This window comes from Manihot esculenta, chromosome 18, assembly GCF_001659605.2.
Source record: "Manihot esculenta cultivar AM560-2 chromosome 18, M.esculenta_v8, whole genome shotgun sequence".
In the NCBI taxonomy this organism is placed as follows: Eukaryota; Viridiplantae; Streptophyta; class Magnoliopsida; order Malpighiales; family Euphorbiaceae; genus Manihot; species Manihot esculenta.
Window position 1 is genome coordinate 321,073 of NC_035178.2, and position 26,918 is coordinate 347,990.

Consider the following 26,918-nt stretch of genomic DNA (forward strand, 5'->3'; position numbering starts at 1 on the left):
TTTTTCTAAGAAAAATATAATTATATCTATTCACACATTAATTTATTATATTATATTATATTATTATATATTGGTATGATATCAACACTTACTTCACGTTATAATTACTCTTTTGATAAAAAGGTAAATTGTGGACCATCAGATGTCAGATGAGGTTTTTCTACATGTAATAAACTTGAAACAGTGAATTGGAGCAAGGTCAGCCACTAGTGACTCGAATTTAAATCAGTGTGCCCCGTCGATTCTCAAATAAGCCCATCTTAAGATTGAGGTGTAAATATCTGCTCTGGGCTTCCTTGGACACCTGGGCTTAGAAGACTACCACCAACGCAAATGCATGTACGAGCTGCTTCCTCCTCTGTGTCTTTCTCAGCACCAAAGCCCGTCAGGGTGTGGGCGTTGGCTCCATCGGTGGTTCGCGTCAATTCCCTCTACACTGCTAAACCTTCTTCTGTCAACAGCGATTCCAACTCCATGGCTGCGGCCGTACCTAAGTGGGCGCAGAAGACTATTACCCTACCCCCACAGCGCCGAGGCTGCCATCTTATTACTCCCAAGGTTACTGTATTTTGTTTTATCGATTTAATTCTCTTTCCAATCCGTAGTTCTTTGATTTTGATTTCCGAATTCAGATTTCTTATCCAGCTTCACCAATTTTTAACAAAATATCTTGTCCTTATTGATGCTTTGAATCCAGATTTTGAATGAAATTGGTTCAGACTTGTCAGAATTCAAGTGCGGCCTTGCTCATCTCTTCTGTAAGTCTCCAAAGCCCCCACCTTTTCTTTCCTTCGCTTCCAAATTTGATTACTGATTTTTTTTTTTGCTTCTCTCTCTCTCTCTCTCTCTCTCTCTCTAAATCAGTACACCACACAAGTGCCTCTCTTACTATCAACGAGAATTATGACTCTGATGTTCGAGATGACACCGAGACGTTCCTCAATAAGATAGTTCCTGAGGTTATTTTTTTTTATGCTATGGTCTTCTTACTACTAATGGCCTTCTTTTGTTAATTGCTTGTGTTTTCACTTTTCAGGGGAGTTCTGCACCTTGGAAGCATACGTTGGAAGGTTAGCTCAGCTTCATATTCAATTTTTCCAGTTGCGGGTTGCCTTTTTCCAAAATCCAATTAACATAACCCTTTGTTTGGTGCTTGGATGCTTAGTTGTGAAGGGAAAATGAAGAGAAATTGAAGAGGAGAAATAAAGAGAAAAGAAAATAATAGAAATGTGATTTATTTATTTTTATTTGGAGAGAAATGTTTTGGACTAAACACAGAAGTTGAGAAATATGATTTTTCCTCATTTTTCTTCATTCTCTTCTTTTCTCCCCTCTAGTTGATGTCCAAACAAGAAAATTTAGAGAAATCAAATTTCTTTTATCTTCTCCATTTCCCTTAGTCCAAACAAAGCATAAGTGTTGGCTAGCATTTCACATAGAAACACGACTTTAATGCTCCAGATTTTTTTTTAGTTAGTTACCAATTTGGAACAAGAGAGGAACTATGGTTATGTTTGGTTGGGGGTAACTTAGCGAGGGAAGTTCAACTTTCCGGAAGTATGAAATGTTTACCTGTTTGGTTGGCATGATTTTATGACTTTCTGGAAAATTATTTTGTGGATAAGGGAAGTAAATTTCCCTCCCCAACCATTACTTTCCTTATTTCCTATTTTACCATTTTTGTTTTTTTTTTTTCATAATTAAGTATTTAGGTGAAAATTAATAGAAAATTGAAGGTTATGTTTATTGATTGATAATAATGTGCAAAAAATTTCATTATATAATTTTATTTAAGCTGTATATTCATTCAAATAAAGAAAGAAATTAATTAAATTAAACATAAATATTTTTTATATTTTATGATAATTTTTATTATTATCATAAAAAAAATTATATATCGATTATTACGTGAGTTGAGTATTTACTTTTTAAAATTTGAGTATTTGGTCAATATATAATTTTCTTTATTAAATTGAATATTATATTTTAAATATTATGCATAATATATGAAATATTTATGTCATTTTTTTAGTCACACACTATTTACTTTTTGAGAATTTAACATATCAGTCGAACGCATTCAAATTATGCTTCCTAGAAAGGAAGTACACTTCCAAGGAAATTGAATTAGACCATTTTGAACTAATGGAGGCCTATGATGAAGCTCAAACTTGTTTGGGAATAACCTCTAGCCTACAGCAATCCTAAAGAGGATCTTGAAAATCTCAATCCCATAAATGGAGACCCGATGCAATTATTTTTCACTTCATTTCTCTGTTTTTAGCAGCAGAAGGTTGAAGGCTTCACCTGCGTGGTTTGCCAAAATGTGTATATGCATATACTAGCATTGACATCATAAATTTACAACTCATGATTCTGGCCCCTTTCCTTTAATTCTATCTCTTGTTACTTTTTTCTAGTGTGTATGTGCTGATGTTGTTCCATGAAACATTTTCAGGTCCAGATGACATGCCAGCCCACATCAAATCATCGATTTTTGGATGTGCACTCACGTGAGAGTACTCCATACGCAGTTTCTATGTTTTTACACTTAAATTTGTAATTTTCCATTTTATCAAGTTTATATTCCTATGCAGGATTCCAATCACAAATGGAAAGCTTAATATGGGCACCTGGCAGGTGTGTGGAATTGTCTGTTAAACGATAAGCAATGCTCGTGTTTTGGTACAATATAGTCTTTAGTGAAAATAAACAATAAATTTATCTTCCTTTAAAATATAGAAAAAGGTTATGAGCACAATCGGTGACTTAATCTGTTTTTACTTGTTAGCATATGCAATGAGGATATTTGATAGAAATGCTCTAGACCAGTAATAGCATGATACTGATCTCCTGATCCCTTGGAAATTTTATGGAAGTGTCTAGAGTGGCCTGTAGGATGATTTTCTTGTCTTTCACGTGTCCGGTGATAAACCAGGTTTCCACCCCTCATGAACCAAACTAAGCATCATCACAATCTGGAGCAGCCCTTCTCTGTATTTTTACCTGCAAGATTGTCCATTAAATTGCAAGCTTGTCCACCAAAATCAATTATCATATTTCTTATTGTCAACTTCTTGTGGCTTCATTTTCTCATTTACTTTTCTATATTCTTTTCTACCGTGGTAATACAATCGTGTAATGTATCTGTCTTTTTCTTGGGTCGTCCAGGGAATATGGCTGTGTGAACATCGTGACCAACCTACTGCCCGCAAAGTTGTGGTTACTCTTAATGGGATATGAGGATTTAATACTTGAGACATTCTGGTTCTACTTATCGTGATATGTTGGTAATCTTTGGTGTTTGTAATGTCTTTACGTATTGTCTTTAGAGGGACAAAACAGCATGTTTTTCTCTGTTACCCCTTTTTTTTTTTTTTTTTTTTTTTTTTTTTTTTATATCAAGGTTCTCTGTTACTCCATTGAGACCTGGCATTTTTTAAATGAAACAACTAGAATACCATGCCATGAAATTATTGTTAATTTGTGTCATTTTTATTAATGAATTTTGAAGGTAATCTCATGTATGTTAACTGTATCTATACAGGGGAAAGAAAAAAAATAGAAATCATTTATAAAAAAGGGATGGAAAAAAGAAGGCAGAGCATATACTATACGGAGTATGAGGAATCAAACTATGAGAGACATTAGCATGCATCGAGACACTGGCATGCACCAGCCAAGGACTATACCCAATTGGTCTTCTGGTTTAACCTGTATATCAATGAATGGACTTAGAAGCACAACCCAACGAAAACAAAACCCGATAATAGTAATAATAAGGAAAAAAAAGATATCTATGGCCTCACTCAAAGATGAGAAGGAAAGACGCACTATTCCGACAAAAATATAGAAGTTGTCTCTTATTTGGCTGGGACAAGTGAAAACTGACTATAGGATGGAAAGGGAAAAAAAAATTCTATAATAAAAAAGAAAAAAAAAATCGACGGTAAGTACAAGTTAATACTTGCTCTCAAAATTAAGAGATTTATCACACTGTATATAATGCTTGAAGTTAATTGACCATTATCAATTGATAGATATAAGAGATGTCTCAATTCCATTTATATTCCTTTCTGGAATGCTTGATGTTTGTCTTTTCCGGTTATTAGTTTTATTAGCTTGTGTTGAACGTTATATATATATAATTTAACTTGTATTATTTTTTTAATTAATTGATATGCAAAATGTAATATTGTATTAATTTTAACTACTAATTAAATTTAATCCTTTGTTATTCTAATAATGGATTATAATAATTGTATGTTAAAAAAAATTCATTATATATATATATTATATATAAATAAAGTGTAAACCTTACTACAAATTAGAGAAAATAGTATTGTAAAAGGAGAGGCACATCAATCCAGCTCCCAAGTCTTAATAAAGACCGTATTGCCCGTACTAAAATATGGGCTACATTATGCGCAGAACGCTTAATAAAGTGAACAAAAACATTTGATAACTCTGATATAAAAGTATAAAATCTGCTAAAACAAAACCATTAGAGAATTGTAAAGAGGAATTAGATAGACTAAAGAGCAGCCACCACACTCGTTGCATTGGACTCGATCAAAACTATTTAACCCACAACTCTTGATCAAGTAAGTGCCTCCATAATGCCCATCGCTTCTGAAACTTTTGGAGAAAAAGAACTCATGAGAAAAAAAAAATCTAGCAACAACAAAGCATCCCATATGATTTCTAGCAATTAGGCCAACATCTGTACACATGTTGTACATACTTGTTACAATATCCATGTTGACCTTCAAGAATACAACTAAAGGACACTGCCAATGATCCACAATAAAAGAGCTTTCCGAACTCGAATTGCTTAATAATGCTTGAGCAAGAACCCAATTCTCAAGGCTCCTTTCAGTGAACTAAAACACTGATTGTGGGAAAAAAACAATACAATTCCATATCTTCTTATTGCGGTGATACTATAAACTCCAACAAACAGTGAGTAAAAGACCACATTCCTCTGCATTAAAACGAGAAAAATACAAGGAAAATCTATATGGAAACGAGGTACTAGATCTCAAATAAAATCCAACCATGAAGTCTCCCAATACCGTCTAGCGACTGGACACTCAATAGTATTGATGATACCATAATTTTGAGTTTTATCATTTTATTATATATTGAATGTTATTTTTTTAATAGAAAAATAAAATTCACAACTCAAAATTAAAAACCAAAAACATAAAAATATTCTTTATCAAGTCTAATATGTAATTATTATTCCTTTTCTTATTTAAATTAGAGGGCTTTTTTAATATATTGCTAAATAGTATTTGAAATTTTATTAGTTACATAAAAATTATTAATTATTAGATGTGGGTATTGTTATTCGGTTGGTCATAGTTAAATTACTATAATGTTATAGCTTATAAATATATGAGAAAGTTCAAATAAGAATTTTAATATAACAAAGAACGCATCAATGTGACGTATGTGTATTATTAAATACAGTTCAGTCTCGGAGTATTAAATAGTCCCTGTCCATTTGTTCAAACCAAATTCATCCAAAACAGTGAAATGTCAAAGCATTGAATACCTAAATGGCCTCTTTTAGGTTGGCAGGAGAAGGAGAATAAATTTTCCTATTTTTGTGATGCTTGTTAATTTAGTTGTTAGGATGAAATTCGGTGTCTGATAAGAACTTAATGTACATATTGTTTGCACTAAAAGATTAAACTTTTGTCCCAAGGAATAAGGCCTTCATCCTTAGTAGAACTAGGCTTCAATACCTTTTTCCTCTAAATTAAGCAATGATTTCATGGCTCGCGTACCACATTTCCTACCTCCACTTGCAAAATAGAAAATATATATAATAAATATTCTAGAGGGAGCTGAGAAGTGATGATGTTGGATTTTTTCTCATTAATTTTGTGCATGATTAAGATTATAATTGGACCATATTTTGGAGGGTTTCATTACGGTATTTTAAAATAAACGAGACAGATTTCTCTGCTGGATATTCTTTTAATAAATAAAATTTTGAATTAAATCTTAATGATACAAACTAAAGTTTATGTAAAGACTAGCGATTAAAGGTCTTTAAACATATGTAGTTTTTGCAGTAAAAAATACTATTGGATCTAAGTAGAATCAAATTGATTTTGAGAATAAGTGATTATGCAAGTTAATGCTGCCTAATGTAAAATAAATAATTAAAAATATGCATAGTGGGATAAGAGGAAAAAAAAACAACGTAAATATTAAAATAAAAGGAGGACGGTAGTCATGTTATTGTTAAGCGAAGTTGCCGCGAATGCAAAAAGTCGCAACTCTGACTTTGAAAAGAGGGTGCCAACTAGAACGGCTTAATCTGGAGAAATTGGCATGCGGACCGGTGCTTACATTTCCGCCTTAATTCATACTGAGGACGTGTTTGTTGTACGCAACTGTATACGAGATTTCAGTTGTCATGTCCGCGTTCTCTAGATACAAATATGGCTGCAGGGACCATTCAATCTTTACCTTCTCCGTGGTTTCATAACCATATTCACGCTTTTGAATTAAGACCCTTTCTCCAAACTCACTCTCCTTTTGTTGAATGGTAAAATGTCTTGTCTACCTAAAGACGATATATGCACGCAAACCTACATATGCATTATTTTTCAATAATGAAATTTATAAGAATTTTGATTTAATTAATTCTAATGGAAGAAGTCTAACTTTTTAATTTGAAATTTTTATTTAAATTCATTTATTTCAAATCAAACTATAAACTCAACAATCAATTAAATTAAATTGCGTGAAAAAGTCGGGACATATAGAGTTTCAATTATTATAAAATCTAAAAAAAATGAGATTAATAAAAATACTCAATAATTGTTTTTACAGGAACTGTACATAAATTATATAATCGATAGTTAACATATGAGAATTGACTTACGCAGCCCTTTTTTTCCTCCAAAATTGAATTAATGTCTTCCAAATTTCACGTATGAAAGATGACACTTCCACAATCTCTCTAAGGTGGTGGTAGTAGGCTTATGGATGACCAAATAACCCAAAAAACGAAATTTCCAAAATAATGAAGGGACAGGCCAATCGTTGAAAAGAAGTAGCAATGGGGCTACTAGATTGGTCTATACTGCCAAGGGGTAATTCTGTCAGGAGTGGGCTGGTGGCACAACACATGGAATAAATGAAAAAGAAAAAAAGAACTCAGAGCACTGTCCCTTCGTAAATGGTGCTTAATCTGAGCTTAAAGGAGCGAACAGCTAATTTCGCTCGTCTGGAAGTATACTTTCGTAATCTTCCGACAGACCCGGATCTGGAAAACCCCACAGGTGATTGCTGCGGTGCCTGTGGTTTCTCGAACGACTTAATAACATGGGCATCATATGATGAAGCTAAGGACTGATTGCCTAACAGAACAGGGGAAATCCTGGCCTTCTTACGCCGATAAGCGTCTTTCTTAGACGCATTTTGTATGGCTATGCTAGCTTTTACAGCCAAAGCTGCCATGTCAGAAGCGTTAAGCCTGTTTTGGAGTTTAGATCTAGGAAGAACAAAATATAACTGGTTGGCTTTTAGCTGAGCGTTGGAATCCAAGACCGGTATGTAATCATCATAGGATAAAAAGTCAGAATTGCAGAGGAATAAAGAAGGCGAAGAAGATGATGAAGACGAGGATGATGCAGCTTCACAGTTGATGACTTGAGAAACAAATACAGGAACATTGTATTCCTGGAGATTCCCATTAACTGAAACAACCTTTGCAGTCGGGGGAAGAAGCTGAGATTCACTGAAGACTGAGCAAGAGAAACAGGTGCCCATTTCTTTCGATTTGGTAGGCCCGAAATCAACCAAAGTGAGAGTAGCAGAGGGAAGACGGAAGAGAGAGCAGAGCAAGCGAGGGAAGGTAGGAAAAGAGAAGTTGAGGGAGTCGTCAATTGGTATGTCTAATAAAGGAAGAGCGCAGGTCATAGCGAGTATACAAGGCAATGACGTGTGAGAGCCCGTCATAAGCGAATTCCCCTGAAGAAGGTTTGAAATAGACAGCAGACAACTGCTGACTCTCTGATCAACACATGGATTATGGCCTTATAACTCATCAATGACGTGGCACGCGGCCTGTCCTGTAAGAATTTTCACCCATCCAAAGCTCGCTGGCTTGGGCTACAATAATGTACCAATGTTCGCAAATTGGTGGTAAGTCAAAAGTCATCGGCACTTGCCATTGGCTACCAGTAACAGACAAAATGGCAAGTCCATGTCCACTGGTCTGAGTTTTTTCATGGGAAGTTGGTTCCAAAGTCCCATTTCCCATTTGCTTGCAATTAATTACCTATGCGTCAAGTTCTTCATCAACATTTTTTTAAAGAAATAATTAACAATTTGAACATTTATGTTATATAATGTGATGGAAGGAGTATCACCATTCACATATCATATGTAGCGGAAGGAACACCTTCTCCAGTTACTCACACCGTTAAACCCAACATCAACATGGTTTGTTTTATACCTGAAATTAAATCAATATTTGATTCAAGTCAATTAGTCTGATTTCAAATTGACAATTAAATTAAATTTACTAAATCTAAATTTAATTAATAAAATCAAAACTAAAATATTAGAAATTAATCTTATTTCAATGCTAAAACTACGTACAACAGAAATTTTCACTGCCTTTAGGAAATGCGATAAGTTCTTTTCTTTTTATTTTAACTTTTTTCTCAGCAAAATGAATTTATTTTTTTGCTCATTAAATAATCGTTTATAAATAATATTGCAGCTCCAATTGTAATTTCAAACAATGGATGATCCTGCTACCTGAATTAGGTTAAAGAAGTGTCAATGCCAAGAATAAAATATTGGTAAAGCGAATTCCATTTAGGTTGTATAGAGGATTAACCCAAGTGCAAATCATCACTTTGGAGAACCCCGAAACTTTAAAAATATGGGAAAATTTTCATGATATCATTTACCAGCCATTAGTATTCTCATATGTTTCAGAAGCAAGGTAGAGGCCAAACTCGATGAATTAATTTTCAGTTTCAAGTTACAATTTCAAAGATCATAAGAAACCAAACAAAACAAGAAACATTACCTACACAATGCCGCTGTAGAACATTTCAAGCATTAAGTAGCTAGGAATATACAATTGTTCCTAAATTTCAATTACCTTGATGTAACACAAATCCCTCTGTGGCATAATCATGCATCCTGGAAAGCTATTGTCATAGATAATGAATATGATCCCATTTGAAGACTTAAATTCTCAAGTATTTCTACCAATCTCTCAGTACCACTTTCAAGAAAGCATCTCACCAGTTCTACATCAATATCTAAGGATGCCATGTGAATCCTAGATATCTGATCACATCATACAAAGTAATAATTACCAGAAGACTTTAGAAAGAACTTTCACACGATAACATGCTGAATGCTAAAGTTGTATGATGTTGCTAACATATTGAAAAAATAAATAAAAAGGGAGTTGCAAACAATGTGGATATCATTTATATACAGTGGGCTTAACGAACTGGCAGATTTTTATGTTATTGGTCCTAATTCCCAAAACAAATTACTAATAATGATAATACAACTAACTTCTAAAATAGTAGAATAAAACTATCAATTGCTATAGCTTAATTGATTTTCTTTCAATTTTTTTTTAAAGGGGAAGCTTGTCTCTTGTTCATTTAGCCCAATGAAGAGACATGAAAGTCCACTCTTGCAGACCTTAAAAATTATTCCAATGAGGATTTTGGTTTTCGTTGATTTTATCTCGTAAATTAAAAACTATTTACACTGTGGATATTAAAGAAGAATGTTGAAGTAAATTTATAAAAATAAAATAAAATAATTATTTCCATGAGATAAAAAAAAAAAGAAATTAAATTGAACGGAACGGAAAGAGTGGAACAATTAATACATCCGTTTTGAGGAAAGCAAGAAATGACGTCATGCCAGAAGCCGAAACTAAGCCTTATCCACCCCACCCCTTCCCCTCTCTCAAGAACCATTTAATATATTAATATGCCCATCCCATCAATTCTGAGTTTAGAAATACTATGAAATAGCAACAAAATTTATGAAAATTAGAGAAAAAGAAAATCTATGAGTGGAGAGGGCAGATTAGTTTATTGGGTTGTAGGTAAATTTGATGATAAGGATGGTGATGAGTGATCCACCCACTACATGCCAATTTCAATAACATCAACCCTCTCAGACTCATGCTGTAGAAACACCACAAGTAGCGGTCTCAAATCCCTTCTCTTCTATTCGGACGACATGTGTCCACCCACACTCTTCCATTTAGTACAACGTGGCACTTTCTCAGACAGTGAGGGAGAACTTCAGGAACAGACAAATTAAGCAGCCTCTCCCTTCTCGCAACACCCGTCGAGTTATTTTCCTTTAACATTGGAAACGTCACTCCACCTCTCATGTTTAACGCATACGGGCACGGCAACCGTCTTCGGCCTCCAATAATTCTTCTCATTTTCTTTTACAATAACAATAATCATAAAAGGAAAAGAAGGGAAAGGCAGTAGAGTAGAGGTCGCATACGCTGCCTTTCTGATTCCTCACGGCTCTCATCATCAGCCACTTGTTTATAATCCTTTACTTTTTACTTGGAAATTACATGTAAAAATAATAATAATAATAAAGGTTGGGAGCACCTGTGGGGCTTTCGTGTCACCCAAGCTTTTATGTGATTTGAACTTAAGCTCATCCAAAGCTTCTCAATTCCCTGCCCTTTCATTCTTATCATAGTTACTCACCTTTCTCCTACTCCACTCCCAAATATCTTTTTAATGTTCTTTAAATTTCTTGAAAAGTAATTTACTGTATCGTTTTTAAAATTTAATTAAACTTATAATTCTTTATTTTTTTAATATTAAATATATTTTTTAAATTTTACTTTTTTACAAGATAACCATTTTATTATTAATTAATCATTAAAAAAATAAATTTAAACTAAAAAGATTAAATTGTTGTAAATATATTAAAAACTAAATACTTATAAATTATTAAAATTTTAAAAAATTAAATTATTATAAAAAATAAAATTTAAAGAATTAAATTAATATAACTTAACAATAAATTTTAATAAAAATATAATTTTATTAACAGTATAAAAACATTAGAAATTAAATTATTCTCATAAAAATAATAAAAACTAAATTATAAATTTTACTAAACTTTTAAAATCATATTATAAATTACTCTTTCTTGAAACAAGAATCAACAAATTTAGAAAATATCTGGGATCACTGGTAAGCATTAATTTAGAAGCATACATGCAGTTGCTTCGACGAGTAACCCCTCACACCTAGACCAACCTCTACTGTACGCGCAAAGCCTACATACATTGGATCGGTAGTGGATTGTGTCTATCAAAAAGAACTGTTCGTCCACCCAAAAAAAAAAAGGGGAAATTCCAAAGGGAGGGTTGGCCCCCGAAATTGTATTAGGTTTTAAAGGTCCTCGAATAACACACCTTGGACCATGTTTTTTCCTATCCACAAGACATTTTATGATACCTCGGTTATATATTACAACTCCATAATATCAAAATATATATAATAAAAAATAAATAAATAGAAAAAATATAAAATAAAAACAACTATTTTTAAAATCTTTTTTAATTATGAATTTTTTAGTTTTATTTTTATTCAAACTACCGATATATAGTTCTCTTCATTTTATTTTCATTCGATTCATCATTGACACAGTATCTTTAAAATTATCTTTCTAATTTTTTTTTGCAAAAATATAATTATCTAAAGATTCGTCCCAAAAGCAAGCAAATTGCGAAATCAATGTTTTCCCGTTGATGAGAAGCACACAATATAGGAGCTCCTCAATCATGCTACTAAATGGCTCCTCCACAACAAAAACTCGCCAGATATTTGCAAATTCATCACCGAGTACCGGGGGGAAGAGAGAATGCACATAATCCATCATAATTCCACTCAATTATTACTATCTTTCCAACCACCTAAACCCAACATATATATCATATGTACATACACGTATATTTCATACTAATATCCTAAGATTTGTTATTTTCATAAATTTCCCCACCACTATGAAGGAACTATTTCCCTTGCTCCATAGTCTATAACTTACAGAAAATAGTATTTTCTACTATTTACACAAGAAAAAAAAAATACTATAACAAATCATGTCCTCCCTAATTTTTCTTGTCTATCTTTCATTGCATAATAAAACACTATTGCCTACCACCCCTTCATTTCTTCCCCCCGTTTTAATAATATTTTTTCCCTTCCCTTACTATATCTCCCCCTGACCCCGCCAATTGTCGAGAAGTCTCAAAATGGAGCACGATGAGGAATACCCTTTCTCCTCCTTGCATTGCGGTGATTATAAATGGGAGGAGTAGATGGAGAAAGGTTGGTTGTGGCGTCATCTCCCGAGCTAACATCATTGTTATGCCCATCTAAAGAATAAATAGAAAGTCCATCCATCAACCGGTTGAACGCATGCGTCTTTCTCATCTTCTTTGGGGTAGAGGACTCATCGGATTCAGACTCGCCAAGGATCGGATCCCGATTGGGCTTCACCCTGAGCGAAAATGTGAGGTCCGGGTCACCCCGCTTCATGCCTCCAAGCTAAAGAAGGAAAATGAACATGTAAATGGGCACACTTCAATAATCGATTATTAAAACAAGAGTAGGTCAGAACAGCCGAACAGGGCATCAAACAGAACAGAGACCCCCCAAAGGCCATTCAAACACGAAATGCATCAACAACCATACCAAAGATCACGGAGAGGGAAATGTGCGTACAAGCAACTAGAGTTTCCCAAATCAAGATACCAACACAACTTCAATTCTCCTCTCTCTCAAGATTTTGGGGTTCGGTCAGATATAGAACTCAGTTTATTGATAGAAAAACTCACCAAAACCGATTTCTCTGATATCAAACAACCAACACAAAAAAAAAAAAAAAAAAAAAAAAAAAAAAATCAAACTGAAGTAAACTGAGGCAAAATTGATGTATTTGAGCCCCCCACACACACAAAAAAAAGAGAGAGAAAAAAAAAAAAGAACTTGAACCTCTAACTTAAGCGCAGATAAAGCAAGCAAGAAACATTCACATTGAGAGAGAGAGAGAGAGAGAGGGAGAGAGAGAGAAACCTTGCATCCAAGAGAACAGAATCTGAAGGAATCAAGGAGGCTTCTGCAACAAATCTCGCAAGTGTTAGTGACTCCTTTTCCAGGCCTTGGCTGAGGCCGCTCGTTCAGGAATACGATTTTGGCGCTATTGATAATGTAGGTCTGGACGCAGGATATATCTATGTACTTCTGCATTTCACTTACCCTCACCACGTTATGGTACGAAGACCGCCTTATCTGCAACAATCCCCCGACCAACAATATATTATTGCAGCCGACTCTTCCAATGTGATTCAACTGAATTGAAAATTATTCAAAGGGAGAAAGAATACATTTTAAGACAAACCTGAACAACATGGTGATCTTTATGATCAATCAAACAATAAGAGCAGAGGGCATTATCCATACAATCTAAGCAAAACATATTACATTCACTTTTATTAGAATCCCCATGAACTGCGCAGGGAATGAAATAGCTGGCTCTCAGCATTGGTCTCAACCATGGTGGACCCAAATCCTGCTTGCCCATCTGCCCAAATGGACTCACCTGATTATTAGGAAAAAGAAAACGTCAATTGAAGTAATACAACCAAAATAAATAAAGCAGAAGCAGAGATATCCAGTAAAGTGAAATACCATGATTTTTCTCAACAAGCGTCGATAAATGAAACACTCCGATCTCCTGCTGCTGTTGTTAATCGATAAAGTGACCAAAACCCTCAAAGATTTTAACGAATCTGGAAGCAGAGAGTAAAACAATCCTGCATTAGCAACCCATCCGATTGCCAAGATAGAAGCGAGCGAACAAGAGAGGGAGTCAAAACCTTTTGCAGAAAGAAGCCGGCGCACGGAAGAGAGTGTGGAGCATAGGATAAGAGAGGGAAAGGAAAGATAAGAGCTAAGCAACGAGTGTATTAATATGTATAGGAGCTATTAGGGAAGCACGAGAGGAGAAACCTAAAGATGGAAAGAAATTTATAAGGCGGTCATGAGAAGAAAAATAAAGCAAATAAATTGAAAGGGAAAAATCAGGAGTAAGCAAACGTGCCCGCATTTTATAACATAGCAGAATATATCAACGGGCATCAATAAAGACAGCAATTTGCGAAATTCCCTTTTTATTTTATTAATAATCGGGTAGATGAATTTTCCAAGTTTAGCTGATAAACCGTCTGATGAGGGTAGGTCCCGGGGGTAGATTTGGCTGATGGAACACAAGCTGACAGCCGCTTTTTTCTTACTTTCACAAAACCCACGTGTGAGATTCTGTGTCAAAAGACAGAGGCAGCCCCCTTTGCCCTCCCCAATTCATTTCCCAACAGCCGCAGCAGGTACCGCAACTTTTCGGACTTGTTTCTCACGTCAGTTTTTACTCGGGAGGAGGAACAGGTGGACGCTCCGCCAACGTGCGTGAGTTTTGTGGCTTCACAATTCCTTTGGCGAATGGCTGCCCTTTTTGCCGTATAATTCTTGGAAGTTTGGAAACACATTGCAACCAACTTACTGTAATTCCTGGATTTTCTAATGTAAGAATTGTTTGAATGAGGTTACCTTGGATTAGGAACTTCAACTTTCCAAAAACTATAAAACTATAGATTGTTTGATTGTCTACATTTAGTAATTACCTGAGAATTCAAAGCGTCTACTTTTTTATTTATAAAAAATCAATTACTTTAATTGTGCATCCACAGACATATTCTGATAGTAAGTGTACTGGTAGTAAGTGTATCTAAATAAATTTGAGAGATCTCATATTTTACTCTCCAATTTCCATTTCAAAAAAAAAATATTCTAATTGTATTTTATGACTACATCAATGTAAGCATGCCGCATCAATTAATTTTAGTATAAATTTGATAATAATTTAAAAATTTAGAGTAGAATAGTAACAAAATTAAAAATATAAGATTTTTTTTATAATAATTTTTTTTATTAATATTTTTTTAAAAAATAGAAATAGAAATTGAATTTATAATTTTAGACGAATTATGTATTTCTTTATCCACTTATTCAAGTCAGATTAAATAATTAAATATTTAATATAAATATTATTAATATTTTTTCTAAATATTAGTAGAATTTATAAAAAAGTGATAAATTAATATTATATTCGAGAGATAAAAAATAATCAAAAAATAATTTGAAAATTATTTTTTTATTTTTAATTTTTTAAATTAAATCATATTAATATTATTTTAAATTACTTTTCAATATTTTATAATTAATATATTTAATAAAATTATTTTCTTAACAATAATTTTAAAAATAATATTAAATAATAAGTATATTGGATAAATTAAAAAAAAATCGATTTGATAATACTTTTAGTCAAAATAAAATCAAGAACAATTATTATTATAAAATTATTGATAAAAATTTAAAAAAATTTAATAATAATATAAATAATAATTTTTAAATACATTTAATAATAAAAAAAATAATTTAATAATTTTATAAATTTTCAATTATACAAGTAACGGTAAAATACATTTAGTTACATATTAAAAAAAATATTTAATTGATAAAAAATAAAATTATAATAAAAAAAAATACATGAACTTTTGTGATTAATTCTAAATTTTAGTACACTATGGCCGATATATTATTGATATGGCAAAGGGATATAATAATTTTGTTAGTTTTTTAACGGTATAAAAATAATAAAAAAATATAATTAAATTATTTTTAAAATATTAAATTTTAATTGATAAAAAAATATAAAATATAATTAAAAAAATTAAAATTCATATTTTTTAACCATTAATTATATTTTAAATAATAAAATTTTAAATTTTAAGAGTTATTTATGTTATTTTTATAGTGACTTTCTATTAGTACATTTTTATCTTTTTAAAATTTAATAGACCAATTAAATAAGTTCATAGCTTTCCAGTAAATTAATTTTCTAAAAAAGTTATTTTTTAAAAAAATAAATTATTTTGAACGAAAGGAGGCCTATAAAGCTTTCAAGGGACTGTACGAGTTATAACTAAAATCCATCCATTTTTGTTTGGAAATAAACATTTGTAAGCGTTGAATTTATTTTTTATTATTATTTTCATATTTAAAAATGTAATAAATGAAAAAATTAGGTTATCTTAATTTTAAAAAGAACTTGTCACAAAAGTGTAAAATTTGAATGATATGATTATGTGAATTAAAATTCTTTTTTTTATCACATATCAACATTAATATATCATAACATATAAACAATTTCCGCTGTTAAAATTTGATACATATATGTGAGATTTTAAAGTGAGGTATAAACCTTTTCATTTATTCTGATCGCGTTTAAGCAATAGAGTATGAAAATCGGACTATCAATACTCTGACTTTATCAAAATTCAGAATGGACAGACAGATCTCTTGAAAATTTATACAGCAAATGAAAATTAAATACGGACACTATCGACCTTGGTGATCAAGGGGACTCCATCTCGGTACTGACCAGATGAGCTGAGCATGACATGGTGAAATTAGGGTAGGATATTGATCTCATATGCACTAGTCGTCTCCTCAATACATCAGCGGGATAATAAATGCACGTGCGATGAAATAGATTGATGTGACGCACACGATAGACAAGGTATAAACTAGCCGGTTTTGCATTTATTATCCAACCGCCCATCATTAATAAGCCGCTTGATACACTTGCAAGAGGCCATCTCCGTCCAGTCTGATAAGACATAATACAAGGGGTATCAAAACAATCAGAGGTATATATATTTTGATCTAACCTAAAAGAGCTCTCTCTCACACACTCAAATAGAAACTCTTGATCATATCCTCTCTCTTCTCTCTGAAGCTCTCTATTCTTTTTCTTCTCTATTTTATTTCTCTTTACACCTCCCATCAATAAGGGATCACTAAAAAAGTTCTAGATCTGACTTGAGCATTAGATGGTCTCCACTGGAATATCCTTGATAGACCTCTGACCTTTTTTTTCCATATTACTTTCCTCAAGATCGACCATGGAGAGACCCATATAAAATCTCAAAGGCATTCACTTCTCATCGAACCAATCACAGTTTATTAATCTGCCCATTAAATCAAACCATTATCCAAGTGTCCGCATCTGGTGACGTCGCGGGATCTAAGTTTATCAATTGGCATCGTCTCACTTCTCATCGAACCAATCATAATTTATTGATCTGCCCATTAAATCAAACCACTGTCCGAGTGTCCGCATCTGGTGATATCGCGAGATCTAAGTTTATCAATTGGCGTTGTATGTGGGAACGAAGGAGACTATTTTATCGCTGGAGTTTCCAAACAAATCCCATTAAGATCCACATGGCAAACCAGAAAAAGCCAATAACAACAATAGGAGAGACTAGAAGGAAAAGAGATAGAGAAAATAACAAGGGATCATAGGTTAAATCTAGAAGCCTCACGGTGAAAGCCCAAATAGAAGAAGACGTGGGTGTGAGGAGGAGTACAACACAAAGACAGTCAATCAATCGTTAGAGAAAGTGACTGCGCTGTAATACCCGGCTAGACTCCGGTATCGGAATTCCTACCGTCCGGTGGAATCTCGGATGTCGGAGACCTCTAGAAGGGTAAAACCATGTTTTCATGAAATGTTTTAATGTTTTTGATGATTTTAAGTAAAGAGGAAATGAGTTTTTGCATGAAAACAACTTTGGAGGAAAACTCAGGTTCGGCCGCCGAAACTCAAAGTTCGGCCGTCGAACATGCATGCATTTCGGGTGTGCCTTAGGCCCCCGAAGGCAAAAGTGAGGGAAGTCCAGGTTCAGCCGCTGAACCTCAAGTTCGGCCGCCGAACATGGCATGCATGCGGAGGCACATTCGGCCCCCGAACGTGGCCTGGCCAGCCACTATAAAAGGAGTCCCTTAGCCGAAAACGGGCGAGTTTTTCTCCCCATTGTCGGCCAAGGTGAGCTCTCCGCCGTCCCTCACCGATCTTTGATGTTTTTCCTCTAGATCTTTCAAGTTTTTCATTTGTTTTAACTTTGTTTTGAAGATTTGAGCTTTTGAGCAAAGTTTTGGAGATTTGAGGTTCAAGAACTCAAATCTCTCCCAACTCCAAGTTTGGTCGCCTCTACTCTCGATCTTCAAGAGGTAAGAGTCGATCTCTAGCTTATATTATGTTTTAAGTAAGTTTTATGAAGTTCATGGGGTAGAAAATGCATGAGTAAGCTTATGTTGAGTTTATGGGTTTTGATGAGTTTTTTTAGCAATGTGGCTTGTAATGTGTGTTTGATGTGTTGTAGTTAAGGTTTAAGGTAGTTTGAGACCCCTAGGAGCTTGTATGCATGTTTTGGTTGAGCTAAATGCATGATGGTTTGAGTTTGGAGGCATTTGTGCATGTTTGAACCAAGTTTCTGCCCTTTGGGAGAAACCAGGTTCGGCAGCCGAAGGGACTTTCGGCCGCCGAACCCTCTTGTGGAGGCAGCCTTCGGCTGCCGAAGCTTGTCCCCGAAAGGAGACTTTCGTCTCTGTTTGGGAGTTTCGGCCGTCGAAAGTGCCGCCGAACATGCATGAGTTTCGCCTCTGTCTGGGAGTTTCGGCCGCCGAAGGTGCCGCCGAACCTGCCTGACTTTCGGCTCTGGAGGGACTTTCGGCCGCCGAACCTGCCGCCGAAAGTGCCCTGTCCAGCCTTCCTTTGCATGTTCTTGCATGGATGTTTTGAGATGTTTTAGGGGGGTTTTTGGGGGATGTTTTTAGAGTTATGTTCTAGTTGTTTGGTCCCTCATTTGAGTCCACCTGTGTAGGTTCGGACCTGAGGAACCGAGGACCCCAGCAGTGAGTCAGTTGCTTCAGTCAGTGTCAGAGCTAGCCAGAGGTGAGTGGAATAACTCTTATGCTCTTAAGTAAATGAATCAGTTTTGAGCATGTTCATGCATCACGGATGCCATGTGATATTTTAGGTTGTTTGCATTAGAAATCACGAATATGTTGCATTGCATAATATGTTGTTGATGTGGATGAATGTTGAATGATCCATTAGCCCTCATATGTTATGACATGATGATATGATATGGAAGTCCAGGTGTGGCCTGCACTACGCCCCTGGCACTATGTAAGAGAAAGACCGGACGTGGCCTGCACTATGCCCCCGGCACCATGGATTATGTATGTTATGTTATGTATAAGAGAAAGACCAGGTGTGGCCTGCACTACGCCCCTGGCATGGTTGGAATATGTAGAGGGCTAAATGGTGACAAGTTCATCCTTGTTATGATTAGTTGTGATGTGATGCATTCCATGATAGCATGTGTTTTAAATGCTTTATGATTCTGCTCACTGGGCTCTAGTAGCTCACCCCTCTCCCAAATTCCCCAGGTTTGCAGGTACGGGTTAGACAGAGATGTCAAGAAGAGTAATGAAGTCTTATGTATATAATAGTTAGAATGTGGACATGACAGATTGTATAATGATGTATAGATATGTAATGTAACGATATTAAGGTTAGAAGTGTGCTTGACCATAGTATATTATAATCCCTTTTTGATACATGATCTTAATGTTTAATGATGACTATGTTTAGCCAACTCAACACTTGTTATGCCACACATTGGGGGCATCGATGAGATCCCACAGAGGGGTCAAGTTTATGATTATGGCTATGTTCAGTGCATGCACAGGTTGAGTTTGGTGTATGATAGAATGTATGAAAGAAAAGTTTTAAATTTTTATGTATGATTGTTGATCATGTATGGGATTAAACAGGTTTACAGGTTACATGTCAGGCTTGCTACGGGTCCCGGCGGCCTTAAGCTGATCTGGATCCTAGCGCCGGTAGCGGTCCGATTTTCGGGTCGTTACAGAATGGTATCAGAGCCCTAGGTTCATATGGTCGGACCTAGAGTGTCGGGCTCATAGATGTTATAGAAGGTCAAGCACAATAGGAAGATCATGTCCACTAGGATAGGATGTGGAGTCCTGCCTTACATGATGATGTGAAATGCCATGATTATATGCATGTGCATTAATGATATGCTATGATGTGTGATGCGGGTTCATGTGTGCCCACATGAACCATATGATGCTAATGTTTATGTGATGTGTACTGTTTTTCAGAAAACAGGATGAGAGGAACTCGTCGATCAGCAAGATTGACTGGAGTACCATCTGAGGATGAGGGCACGAGCGCCCGTCCTCCAGCATTGCCTAGGGCAATGTCTAGTAGGTCTAATAGAGAAAGAGCAGTAAGAGACCCGAAAAGGTCTTTGGATCTGGGTAGAAGCAGATCAGTCAGAGGAACAGTTCAGGGAGGAGCGTCAGAGGACATGGGGGATGATATGGATGTAGAGCAGAGGAGGGATGGCAGTCTGGGAGTTAGCATGTCAGAAGAAGGAATGGGAGAATCCCAGGGAGGCACTCAAGCCTCGGGATTTGTTCAGCCACCTTACTACCCACCCTTCTCACAAAACCCTGGGTATTCGATGGGAGGCACATCGGACTACCACAGCTTTATCCCTTATCCCACACAGATGCCATACCCACCTTATTATCCACCATATTCACAATACCCAATGTATCCACCCCCACCTTACTATCCAAATCCAGCAAACCCTACCTCAGAAAATGTTGCACCACCTCCACCACCTACAGAACCAGCGGCCCCAGTTGCTCAACCTTCTAGACCTAGCTCAGCCAGTGGGAGCAAGGTCAAGATGACCGACTACATGAAGTTGGGTGCTCCCCAGTATGAAAAAGGGGATGACCCGTTTGTGTATCTTGAGAGGGTCAAGGTGATCACAGATGAGATTGGGGCTGATGATAGTAGAGCCATTCAGATGGCTGGGTTCACACTTAAGTGCAAGAAGGCACGAGAGTGGTTCAAGAATTATGTGAACCCGAAAGTGGATAGCATGTCTTGGGAGGAGTTTGCAAACGAGTTTGCAGGATGGGCTTTCCCAGATAGTTCAAGGGAGCTGAAGATGTTAGAGTTTGAGCAGTTGAGGCAGACTGATGAGATGGGTGTAGAGGAGTTCACAGACAGATTTTTGGAGCTGTTGCCATTTGCAGGGCAAAACCTTGACTCAGACCAGAAAAGGTCAAGGAGGTATATCATGAAACTCCACTCCAGATATTCCTCCTTGATCCAGTCAGCAGATAGGGAGAGCTTCCATGCCATAGTGGATATGGCCCGAAAAATGGAGGCCAGTGCCATCGTTTAGGGGACAGTTAAACAGTCAGTGGCACAGCCTTCTGGTTCTAAGACCCCAGGCTCTTCTTCAATGAGTGCAGCAGCTTCAGGTAGCAAGAAGTGGGACAGAGGTCCCAGGAAGTCTAAGAAGAATAAGTTCTGGAACAAGGTTAAGTCCAGTCTGGGACTAGGGAGTGGCTCTAGCTCTGGTGCGGATAACGCAGTTTGTGCAAGGTGTGGTAAGCCACACAGGGGAGTATGTCGATTTGGGACGACAGCCTGTTACAGATGTGGTCAGGAGGGGCATATGTCTCGAGAATGTCCAAGAGCAGCCCCGATGGCACAGTCCCAGTAGACGGCTTCAGGTAGTGTAGTGCAGCCAGCAGCTCCAGCCACGACTCAGGCCAGTGGCAGAGGCAGAGGGAGAGGGGCAGCCTCTTCTTCAGCGGGTTTTAGAGGTGAAGGTCCATCAGCTCCAGCGCGGATCTTCACGATGACTCAGCAGGAGGCAGATGCATCTAACACCGTGGTGGCAGGTAACTTAGTCATTGGTTGTTCAGATGTGTATGCCTTGATGGACCCGGGCGCATCTCATTCTTTTATTGCACCGAGAGCCGTCCAGAGGTTAGGGTTGATGATCTCTGAGTTAGAGTGTCCTCTCTGGGTCAGTGGACCCAAATGTGATCCATCAGTGGCAGAGTCAGTCTGCCAGTGTAGTCCTGTGTTTGTTGAGGGAAGATGCTTGTCCGCCGACCTGGTGGTTCTAGATTTGACAGATTTTGACGTCATTCTAGGGATGGACTGGTTATCTACCCATGGTGCTACCTTGGACTACAGGGACAAGGTAGTCAGGTTCAGAGGTCAGGATGGGTCAGAGGTAGTCTTCAGAGGAGACAGGAGGGGTACACCTAGAGGTCTGATATCAGCTCTTCAGGCTCGTAGGTTGCTTAGGAAGGGATGTCAGGGGTATTTGGCTCATGTGAGAGAGCTTAGCAGTCAGGTTAGAGAGCCCGCCTCGGTGCCAGTGGTTAGAGAGTTTCTAGACGTCTTCCCAGACGTGCTGCCAGGTTTACCACCTGCTAGGGAGATAGAGTTCGAGATAGAATTGATGCCTGGAACCCGACCGATCTCTATCCCTCCCTACAGGATGGCTCCAGCCGAGTTGAAAGAATTGAAAGAACAGTTGCAAGAGTTGGTAGACAAGGGCTTCATCCGACCGAGTAACTCACCCTGGGGTGCTCCAGTCTTGTTTGTCAGAAAGAAGGATGGATCCCTTAGACTTTGTATCGACTACAGACAGTTGAACAAAGTCACTACCAAGAACAAGTACCCTTTGCCAAGGATCGACGATTTATTCGACCAGCTAGCAGGAGCGGGTTGTTTCTCCAAAATAGATCTGAGATCTGGGTACCATCAACTGAGGATCAGAGATGAGGATGTGCCAAAGACGGCTTTCAGGACCAGATATGGGCATTTTGAGTTCCTTGTAATGCCGTTCGGGTTAACTAACGCCCCTGCAGCATTCATGGACCTCATGAACAGAGTGTTTAGCCAGTACCTGGATCACTTTGTTATTGTCTTCATAGATGATATCTTGGTGTATTCTAGGAATGCAGAGGAGCATGCCCATCATCTGCGGTTGGTTTTGCAGACCTTGAGGGAACATGGCTTGTATGCCAAGTTCTCTAAGTGTGAGTTCTGGCTGAGGAGCATTTCGTTCCTGGGGCATGTAGTGTCAGAGAATGGGATAGAGGTGGACCCCAAGAAAATAGAAACTGTGGCTAACTGGCCTAGACCCACTTCAGTGACGGAGATTAGGAGTTTCTTGGGTTTGGCAGGTTACTACAGGAGGTTCGTTCAGGACTTCTCGAAAATAGCAGCTCCTCTGACCAGACTAACCAGGGAGAATCAGAAGTTTCTGTGGACCGACCAGTGCGAAGAGAGTTTTGAAGAGCTTAAGAAGAGGTTGACTTCAGCACCAGTTTTAGCTCTGCCATCTAGTGATGAGGACTTTACAGTCTTTTGTGATGCGTCCCGTGTGGGACTGGGTTGTTTACTGATGCAGAATGAGAGGGTGATTGCTTATGCTTCGAGGCAGCTAAAGAAGCATGAGTTGAATTACCCCACACATGACCTTGAGATGGCAGCAGTAATCTTTGCACTCAAGATGTGGAGGCACTACCTCTATGGGGTAAAATGTGAGATCTTCACAGATCATAAAAGCCTGCAGTACATCCTGAGTCAAAGAGATTTGAACTTGAGATAGAGGAGATGGGTGGAGCTGCTGAGTGACTATGATTGCAAGATTCAGTATCATCCGGGTAAGGCGAATGTCGTGGCAGACGCCCTAAGCCGGAAGTCACTAGGCAGTCTATCCCACGTCACGGCAGAGAGGAGACCAGTGGTGAAGGAGTTTTACAAGCTCATTGATGAAGGTCTACAGTTGGAGTTGTCTGGTACCGGTGCTTTAGTGGCCCAGATGAGAGTGACACCTGTGTTTCTGGAGCAAGTGGCTCAGAAACAGCATGAGGACCCAGAGTTAGTGAAGATTGTCAGGACTGTTCAGTCAGGCAAGGACAGTGAGTTCAGATTTGACAGTAAGGGGATCCTCCGCTATGGGAGTCGATTGTGTGTACCAGATGACATAGGGCTAAATGGAGACATTATGAGAGAGGCTCATAATGCAAGATACAACGTTCACCCTGGAGCCACCAAGATGTATCAAGATTTGAAGAAAGTTTATTGGTGGCCAGCAATGAAGAAAGAAGTGGCACAGTTTGTGTCAGCCTGCGAAGTGTGTCAGAGGGTGAAGCTGGAACATCAGAAGCTGGCTGGAATGCTTAACCCGCTACCTATTCCAGAATGGAAATGGGAGAATATAGCTATGGACTTCGTAGTGGGGTTACCGGCGGCGTCCAACAGATTGGACTCCATATGGGTGATTGTGGACAGACTCACCAAATCTGCTCACTTCATCCCTGTCAGGAGTGGCTACTCTGTGGACAAGTTGGCGCAGGTATATGTGGATGAGATCGTCAGGCTGCATGGGGTTCCTGTTTCGATAGTGTCGGATAGAGGGCCCCAGTTCACCTCCAGGTTTTGGCGGAGTCTGCAGAATGCCATGGGTACTAGATTGGATTTCAGTACTGCCTTCCACCCCAAGACGGACGGACAGTCTGAAAGGACCATCCAGACTATCGAGGATATGCTTAGAATGTGTGTGCTGGACTTTGGCGGTTCTTGGAGGCAGCATCTACCCTTGGTGGAGTTTGCCTACAATAACAACCATCATGCTAGCATCGGGATGGCTCCATATGAAGCTTTATATGGGAGGAAGTGCAGGTCACCTGTTTGCTGGGAGGAAGTTGGAGAAAAGGCCTTGGCAGGGCCTGAGCTAGTAGAGATCACCAGCAGGGTGGTACCCATAATCAGAGAGAGAATCAAGACTGCTGCAAGCAGACAGAAAAGTTATGCAGACGTCCACAGAAGACAGGTAGAGTTTCAGGAGGGGGACCTGGTATTGCTCAAGGTGTCTCCAATGAAAGGAGTGGTTCGCTTTGGGAAGAAGGGTAAACTAGCCCCACGATACATCGGACCCTTTGAAGTCTTGCAGAAGATTGGAAATGTGTCGTACAAGCTAGATTTGCCTGCTTCAATGGAAAGAATCCATCCGATTTTCCATGTTTCAATGTTGAGAAAATTTGTGTCAGATCCGGGCAAGGTTCTTAGTGAGCTTGATGTGGAGATCCAAGAGGATATCACCTATGTTGAGCAGCCAGTGCGGATCATAGACACCCAGATCAGAAAGCTGAGAAACAAGGAAATCCCGATGGTGAAAGTCCTGTGGAACCACCACAATATGGAAGAGTGCACTTGGGAGACACGGGAGTCCATGCTCCAGCAATACCCTTATCTTTTCTAAGGTTAGTTTCTTATATGTTTCATGTGTTTTATGTGTATGTTATGTTGTATGCCTTGCATGTGCTAGTTGAGGAACATTCGGGGACGAATGTTCTTAAGGGGGGGAGAATGTAATACCCGGCTAGACTCCGGTATCAAAATTCCTACCGTCCGGTGGAATCTTGGATGTCGGAGATTTCTAGAAGGGTAAAACCATGTTTTCATGAAATGTTTTAATGTTTTTGATGATTTTAAGTAAAGAGGAAATGAGTTTTTGCATGAAAACAACTTTGGAGGAAAACTCAGGTTCGGCTGCCGAAACTCAAAGTTCGGCCGCCGAACATGCATGCATTTCGGGTGTGCCTTAGGCCGCCGAAGGCAAAAGTGAGGGAAGTCCAGGTTCGGCCGCCGAACCTCAAGTTCGGCCGCCGAACATGGCATGCATGCGGAGGCACATTCGGCCCCCGAACGTGGCCTGGCCAGCCACTATAAAAGGGGTCCCTTAGCCGAAAACGGGTGAGTTTTTCTCCCCATTGTCTGCCAAGGTGAGCTCTCCGCCGTCCCTCACCGATCTTTGATGTTTTTCCTCTAGATCTTTCAAGTTTTTCATTTGTTTTAACTTTTTTTTGAAGATTTGAGCTTTTGAGCAAAGTTTTGGAGCTTTGAGGTTCAAGAACTCAAATCTCTCCCAACTCCAAGTTTGGTCGCCTCTACTCTCGATCTTCAAGAGGTAAGAGTCGATCTCTAGCTTATATTATGTTTTAAGTAAGTTTTATGAAGTTTATGGGGTAGAAAATGCATGAGTAAGCTTATGTTGAGTTTATGGGTTTTGATGAGTATTTTGAGCAATGTGGCTTGTAATGTGTGTTTGATGTGTTCTAGTTGGGGTTTAAGGTAGTTTGAGACCCCTAGGAGCTTGTATGCATGTTTTGGTTGAGCTAAATGCATGATGGTTTGAGTTTGGAGGCATTTGTGCATGTTTGAACAAAGTTTCTGCCCTTTGGGAGAAACCAGGTTCGGCAGCCGAAGGGACTTTCGGCCGCCGAACCCTCTTGTGGAGGCAGCCTTCGGCTGTCGAAGCTTGCCCCCGAAAGGAGACTTTCGTCTCTGTCTGGGAGTTTTGGCCGCCGAAAGTGCCGCCGAACATGCATGAGTTTCGCCTCTGTCTGGGAGTTTCGGCCGCCGAAGGTGCCGCCGAACCTGCCTGACTTTCGGCTCTGGAGGGACTTTCGGCCGCCGAACCTGCCGCCGAAAGTGCCCTGTCCAGCCTTCCTTTGCATGTTCTTGCATGGATGTTTTGAGATGTTTTAGGGGGTTTTTGGGGGATGTTTTTAGAGTTATGTTCTAGTTGTTTGGTCCCTCATTTGAGTCCACCTGTGTAGGTTCGGACCCGAAGAATCGAGGATCCCAGCAGTGAGTCAGTTGCTTCAGTCAGTGTCAGAGCTAGCCAGAGGTGAGTGGAATAACTCTTATGTTCTTAAGTAAATGAATCAGTTTTGAGCATGTTCATGCATCACGGATGCCATGTGATATTTTAGGTTGTTTGCATTAGAAATCACGAATATGTTGCATTGCATAATATGTTGTTGATGTGGATGAATGTTGAATGATCCATTAGCCCTCATATGTTATGACATGATGATATGGTATGGAAGTCCAGGTGTGGCCTGCACTACACCCCTGGCACTATGTAAGAGAAAGACCGGACGTGGCCTGCACTACGCCCACGGCACCATGGATTATGTATGTTATGTTATGTATAAGAGAAAGACCAGGTGTGGCCTGCACTACGC

The 26,918-nt window shown here is 38.0% G+C and overlaps 3 protein-coding genes across 5 annotated transcripts; 1 reads left to right on the forward strand and 2 right to left on the reverse strand.

Annotated features, from left to right (window-relative positions):
* Positions 1–254: 254 nt before the first annotated feature.
* On the forward strand, positions 255–3,483 carry LOC110606032 (UPF0047 protein YjbQ). Its single transcript, XM_043953545.1, has 7 exons — positions 255–558; positions 698–758; positions 865–959; positions 1,037–1,070; positions 2,459–2,513; positions 2,598–2,640; positions 3,172–3,483. The coding sequence occupies exons 1-7, from the start codon at positions 334–336 to the stop codon at positions 3,241–3,243; spliced, it is 585 nt and encodes a 194-aa protein (XP_043809480.1). The 5' UTR covers positions 255–333; the 3' UTR covers positions 3,244–3,483.
* Positions 3,484–6,775: 3,292 nt separating this feature from the next.
* On the reverse strand, positions 6,776–8,013 carry LOC110606350. Its single transcript, XM_021745118.2, has one exon. It carries the CDS (start codon positions 7,981–7,983, stop codon positions 7,180–7,182), a length of 804 nt encoding a protein of 267 aa, XP_021600810.2. The 5' UTR covers positions 7,984–8,013; the 3' UTR covers positions 6,776–7,179.
* A 3,904-nt stretch (positions 8,014–11,917) lies between these two features.
* Positions 11,918–14,093, reverse strand: LOC110605905 (protein RGF1 INDUCIBLE TRANSCRIPTION FACTOR 1). 3 transcript variants are annotated; one of them, XM_021744586.2, is made up of 5 exons: positions 13,934–14,093; positions 13,746–13,846; positions 13,456–13,656; positions 13,131–13,346; positions 11,918–12,602 (listed from the first exon to the last, which is right to left on the reverse strand). In XM_021744586.2, exons 2-5 carry the CDS (start codon positions 13,746–13,748, stop codon positions 12,303–12,305), a joined length of 720 nt encoding a protein of 239 aa, XP_021600278.1. In that variant the 5' UTR covers positions 13,749–13,846; positions 13,934–14,093; the 3' UTR covers positions 11,918–12,302. The 3 variants fall into 3 exon arrangements, with proteins under 3 accessions (XP_021600278.1, XP_021600277.1, XP_021600279.1); XM_021744585.2 differs by having other exon boundaries at positions 13,746–14,093; XM_021744587.2 differs by lacking the exons at positions 13,746–13,846; positions 13,934–14,093 and having other exon boundaries at positions 13,131–13,406; positions 13,539–13,656.
* Between the last annotated feature and the right edge of the window lie 12,825 nt (positions 14,094–26,918).

Bases quoted from the DNA above. Each gene is read 5' to 3' on its own strand.
- LOC110606032 (XM_043953545.1), top strand. From the start codon at position 334: ATGCATGTACGAGCTGCTTCCTCCTCTGTGTCTTTCTCAGCACCAAAG. The intron at 960-1,036 runs GTTATTTTTTTT...TTCACTTTTCAG, and splicing joins TCAATAAGATAGTTCCTGAG to GGGAGTTCTGCACCTTGGAA. The intron at 1,071-2,458 runs GTTAGCTCAGCT...AAACATTTTCAG, and splicing joins TTGGAAGCATACGTTGGAAG to GTCCAGATGACATGCCAGCC.
- LOC110606350 (XM_021745118.2), bottom strand. From the start codon at position 7,983: ATGACGGGCTCTCACACGTCATTGCCTTGTATACTCGCTATGACCTGC.
- LOC110605905 (XM_021744586.2), bottom strand. The intron at 13,347-13,455 runs GTTTGTCTTAAA...GGATTGTTGCAG, and splicing joins AAGATCACCATGTTGTTCAG to ATAAGGCGGTCTTCGTACCA. The intron at 12,603-13,130 runs GTTTCTCTCTCT...TTCCTTCTTTAG, and splicing joins TCTGTTCTCTTGGATGCAAG to CTTGGAGGCATGAAGCGGGG.